Source organism: Malania oleifera, chromosome 8 (genome assembly GCF_029873635.1).
Source record: "Malania oleifera isolate guangnan ecotype guangnan chromosome 8, ASM2987363v1, whole genome shotgun sequence".
Lineage (NCBI taxonomy): Eukaryota > Viridiplantae > Streptophyta > Magnoliopsida > Santalales > Ximeniaceae > Malania > Malania oleifera.
Window position 1 is genome coordinate 54,921,189 of NC_080424.1, and position 5,019 is coordinate 54,926,207.

At 37.0% G+C, this 5,019-nt stretch overlaps 1 protein-coding gene across 1 annotated transcript; it reads left to right on the forward strand.

Moving 5' to 3' along the window:
* The first annotated feature begins 691 nt into the window (after positions 1–691).
* LOC131162728 (serine/threonine-protein kinase-like protein At3g51990) lies at positions 692–2,834 on the forward strand. The gene has a single exon (XM_058119333.1). The coding sequence runs from the start codon at positions 1,111–1,113 to the stop codon at positions 2,647–2,649; it is 1,539 nt and encodes a 512-aa protein (XP_057975316.1). The 5' UTR covers positions 692–1,110; the 3' UTR covers positions 2,650–2,834.
* The last annotated feature ends 2,185 nt before the right edge of the window (positions 2,835–5,019 follow it).

Genomic DNA, 5,019 nt, shown 5'->3' on the forward strand with positions numbered 1-5,019 from the left:
TTGAAAACATGTCACATGTCTTGGGTGATAAGTTAGTTAATGAAATATTAAAGGAATTAGTGCCCCTTAACAAACCATGGTTTCAATCCACCAAGTCAAGTTTCTCTACAATGGAAGATTCAAAACTCATTGAAAGACCCACCACATATCATGTGATTAATCTCAGGTACACGTTGTCAATTTAGCCCTGAAAATTTATAAAAATAAAAGTTATTAAAGCAAACAAATAATATTTGATTGCAAATCATAATTGTAATATTATATTATGATTGGACTAAGGTTAAAAAAAAAAAAAAAAAGTATTCACTCACAAGCATTTAACAAGTTAAACTCAAATTCTAGTCTTCAAATCTCAAAGTTATCTAAGACAAAATGCAATAACTTGTGCATAAGTGGATTATTAACATAACAAGTTGACCCTGTGACCTTTAATCACAAATGGTAGGTTTAGGAATTAGGGCAATGATTAGTAGATTAAAGTCCTAATTAATATTTATCGTTGAGTAACAAAGAAAGCCAACAATACTAATTATTAAGATTGCTCTAATCAAAATCACAGCCAAAAATCAAGCAATTTATTATTGTGTTTGAATTTTTAGGCAGCAGAGCATGTGATTAATATTTTAGCACCTTCCTTTTGTTCGTTCCTATAAAATCGAATTGAAGATAAGAGGCATTTACTTTCGTATATAGAAAAGCATTAATTAAAAAAGAAGTTTGAATAATAGAGAGCGGATAAAGATAAAGGCAGAGGGAAAACTGGAAAAAGAAAAGCGAAAGGGTAGAGGGAGAGGGAGCACGTCAGGGGCACACGGCCCCACCTTCTTTAAGACACGTCCGTCCCCGAGAAATTCCCTCCTAAAGTCGCACGCCTCTTCTCCCCCACCCTCTCTCTCTCTCTCTCTCGCTGTAAATCAGAAGTCGCCTTTACACATCAAATCTCCATTACCCACCTCTGCAGTTATGGCCTTCGTCGCTCTGTTTTCCCACCAACACCCCCTCTTCTTCCTCCACCACTACCTCACCTCCTATCTCTCTGTTTCTCTCCTTTTTCGGGCAAGAATCTCTCTGTCAATATCGCAAACCACCTAAAATCGAATTCGCAGGCAGATGGGTTATCTCTCTTGCAATGCAGAGGCTGCTATTGCCACCTGCGATCCCTACAACTGGGACCGGAAAAAGAAACAAAAAAATCGAAATAGAGCAGCTGACAAACCTTTCGAGATCAGGGAGTTCTCCACTGCCGAGCTCGAATCCGCCTCCAACGGTTTCTCCGCGGAGAGCTTCCTCGGTAAAGGCAGTCACGGCAGAGTGTACAGAGCCGTTCTCGACGGCGGACGCCTCGTCGCCGCCGTCAAAAGGACCACCCGATCCAAACCCCACAAAAGCAATCAGAATATCCACAATCCGGCGGAGAACGAGATCGAGATCCTCTCGAGGGTTCGGAATCCGAGACTGGTTAATCTGCTTGGGTTCGGCGTCGATTCGGAGGAGAAGCTGATCGTGGTCGAGTTCATGCCGAACGGGTCTCTCTACGATCAGGTTCACCGTGCTTCTAGGCCGCCCGGGTGGACCCGGCGGGTCCGGTTCGCGCTGCAGATAGCGAAAGCCGTGGAGTCGCTTCACTCGGCGAACCCGCCGGTCATTCACAGAGACATCAAGTCGTCGAACATCTTGCTCGACGAACACTGGAACGCGAAGCTCGGTGACTTCGGGCTAGCCCTGAGGGGACACGTGGAGGACGTGCGGGTCAGGTGCACGCCACCCGCGGGAACGTTAGGGTACCTCGACCCGAGCTATCTTGCGCCGGGGGATCTCAGTACCAAGAGCGACGTTTTCAGTTTCGGGATCTTGCTTCTAGAGGTGGTCAGCGGCCGGAACGCCATCGACCTGAACTACAGCCCGCCGTCACTGGTGGACTGGGCGGCGCCGCTGATCAAGCGCGGCGAGTTCGCCGCGATTTGCGACCCTCACGTCGGTCCGCCGGCGGACCCGGGCGTGATCCAGCAGCTGGCTTTGCTGGCGTCCCGGTGCGTCCGATCAACTGCGGACAAGCGGCCGTCGATGGCGGAGGTGGCGGAGTGCCTCAGAATCATCGATAAGAGGGTGCGAGCGCCGGTTTGGAACAGTGTGAGGCGGCGGGTGGAGCGCGTGAGAAATGCGTCGCCGGTGATTACGCGGGAGGTTCTCGATGGGAGTGAAGTAGTGGTGAAGGCCTCGAAAATTGGAGGCAGGAGGAGCAGGAAGGTATCCAGTGTTCCAATCCTAGAATATGGTAAGGGCGAACGGGTTTGTTTGGGCGGTGATCGGGTGGGTCGGTCGAGATCAATCGGGTACGCAGGCGAGACTAAAGTCGGGTCGGGTATAAATTTAAATGAGTGTGGGAATGGGGGACCGTCGAGTGGGGTGACGGTGAAGTTGCCAGTGGTCAGGCTGAGGAAATCGAGATCGATGGGTGCGTTGGAAAGGCCACGAATGGTGACCTGTAACAATGATAAGGTTGTGATTCGGGTCGTGAAAGGCCCACGTCTTGAGGAACTCGACGGGCGCAAATTGTTGGCGAGTGTCAAGAGAGCGCCCAAGAAGGAGGCGCATGAGGGAGAGGGAGAGGGAGAGGGAGATTTGATGGGAATTGAATGGAGAAGATGAGGGTAATTCTATGTTGTAGCATTATATATTTATTCATTTTAGGGAAAAAAAAAATGCACTTTTATGATGTAGCATCCCATGGAGTGGTGAGTGTTTTATAAAAACATTAATATCTAAATGAAATAAATTCAATTGTATCACAGTAGGTGGAATAGATATATAGATTTACATCCAGTTGGCTTTCATTAAGTTGGTAAATTTTCCACAACTCAGTTACCAATTTAGGAAATTTGATTTTCGTTAAAAAATATTCTAACGGTCCATGACCATCTATCTCACTGTTTGAATGTAGTCGGTCGGTGCTGAATTACTTTGGTGTCAAGAAAATTGATTTATGAAAGTCCGTACATCATATTTATATCAACTTTCCATAAGTTGATTTTTATATACCACTGAGTGAACGGAGTCCATGCTACATTACTTCGATGTCAAGGAAATCGACTTCTGCAAATTCGGTACAACATGTGTAAATTAACTTTTCGTAAGTCGGTTCTGTGTATAGAAACCAACTTATGGAAAGTCAAGTTCTTCTCCCTTCTCGTTTTTTCCTCGTTTGCGAGAGTCCTCCTCAATCTCCTTCCCGCTGCTGCCTCTGCGCTCCCTTCTCCCAAGTCTCTCATCCAAGAGTCATTTAACTATTGTTAGTGAACATTTTCATTGGGAAAATTTCCCTTAATCTTCAAATTAGGTAATCCAAAAAAATCTCTTCTCTCTCAATTTGAAGTTGAAGTTTTCTTTGATTTTGTATTGACTGTTATACTATGAGCAAACGTTTGGAATTTAAGTTTTGATTTCTTGTATTGGTTTCATTGTTATTAAGATATTTTATGATTATGGTATATTTGTGTTTATATATTTTTTGAAATTAGGGTTTATGTATGTGAAAAAAGATTTGTTTGTTATTATTGTGATTTAATCATTATATTTATTATTATGTTGTAATTTTGCATTATTTGATTACACGTGAAATTATTTGTTTCAACTTTGATAATATATCATTTTGAAAATAATAGTTTTGAATGACTTAATAATGATTTTTGGTTGAAATTTTGTTAAGAAGAAAGTTGATTTGAAGGAGAAGTTAATATTTGTTGAAAATTTTTTTATTGAGGTATTTTTTTTAATAGAATTTGATATTTGTTGAAAAACTTTTGTTAACGTATTTGTTTTATTAAAAAAATTGTTTCTATTAAAAATAAATTTTAAGTTGTAGTTATATTTTGTTTTTAAAAAAAATAATAATTACATTATTTTAGTTTAAATTTGGGATAACAATAATTTGATTTGAAATTAGTTATTAATAAAATATATTTAGTTGAAAAATTAGTTGTTAACTTGTTATGTAAGAAATAATTTTTTATTTTGTCGAACTGAAATAATATCAAAGTTGTTATTAATTTTTTTTTTTTTGTTTTTCTAAGAAAAAAATATGTACATTAGTTGAGTTAAAAAGTTAAATATCTTCATTTATTTTCAAATTACACACTTAAAGTTGTTGATTTTAGTTATGTAAAATATAGTTAACATTATTAAGAGTCTATTAAATAGTGATTTTATGACTTAATAATTACTAATTATAATTTAATTTTAGCAGTAGTTATATAGTATTTATAATTTGAGAATAATATTAGTGAGTAATGTTTATACTTATTTAAATTAAGTATTATATTATTTAGATAAATTAGACAAAAAACTAACAATTTTGTGACTTAGTGATTACTGATTAGAATTTAGTTTTAGGGATAGTTATTTAGTGTTTATAATTTGAGAATAATATTATTGAACAATATTTATGTTTGGTTAGATTAAGCATTGGGTGATTTGTATAAATTAGAAGTAAAACTAATGATTTTTCCACTTAATAATTACTGATTATAATTTAGCTTTAGTAATAGTTATTTAGTATTTATAATTTGAGAATTGCATTAGTGACCAATATTTATATTTGATTAGATTAAGTATTAGGAGATTTTAAGAAATAAAATTTAAAATTATAGTTAGTATTTATTAGCAATTATTTAAAATATTGCATATATTAAATAGTAATATTTGAATTAATCATTAGTGAGTATAATTAAGTTTTAACGACAATGAATATTATTTTTGTTGATTAGGTTATTTTGAAAAAAATATTAATGAGTATTACGGTTAGAAAGTTATAAATTCATTAAAATTCAAAAATTAGACTAGAAATATATTTATCATTAGGATAGTGATCAATAAATAAATATTTTGAACCGAAAAATCTATTACGTACAATTGAAAATTGACTGATATTAGATATTGAAATTTTAGAATGGCATCAAGTTCATCTACTAACAAAATTACGATTTTATTATACATTGATAGAGAAATTATACATGGGTTGAC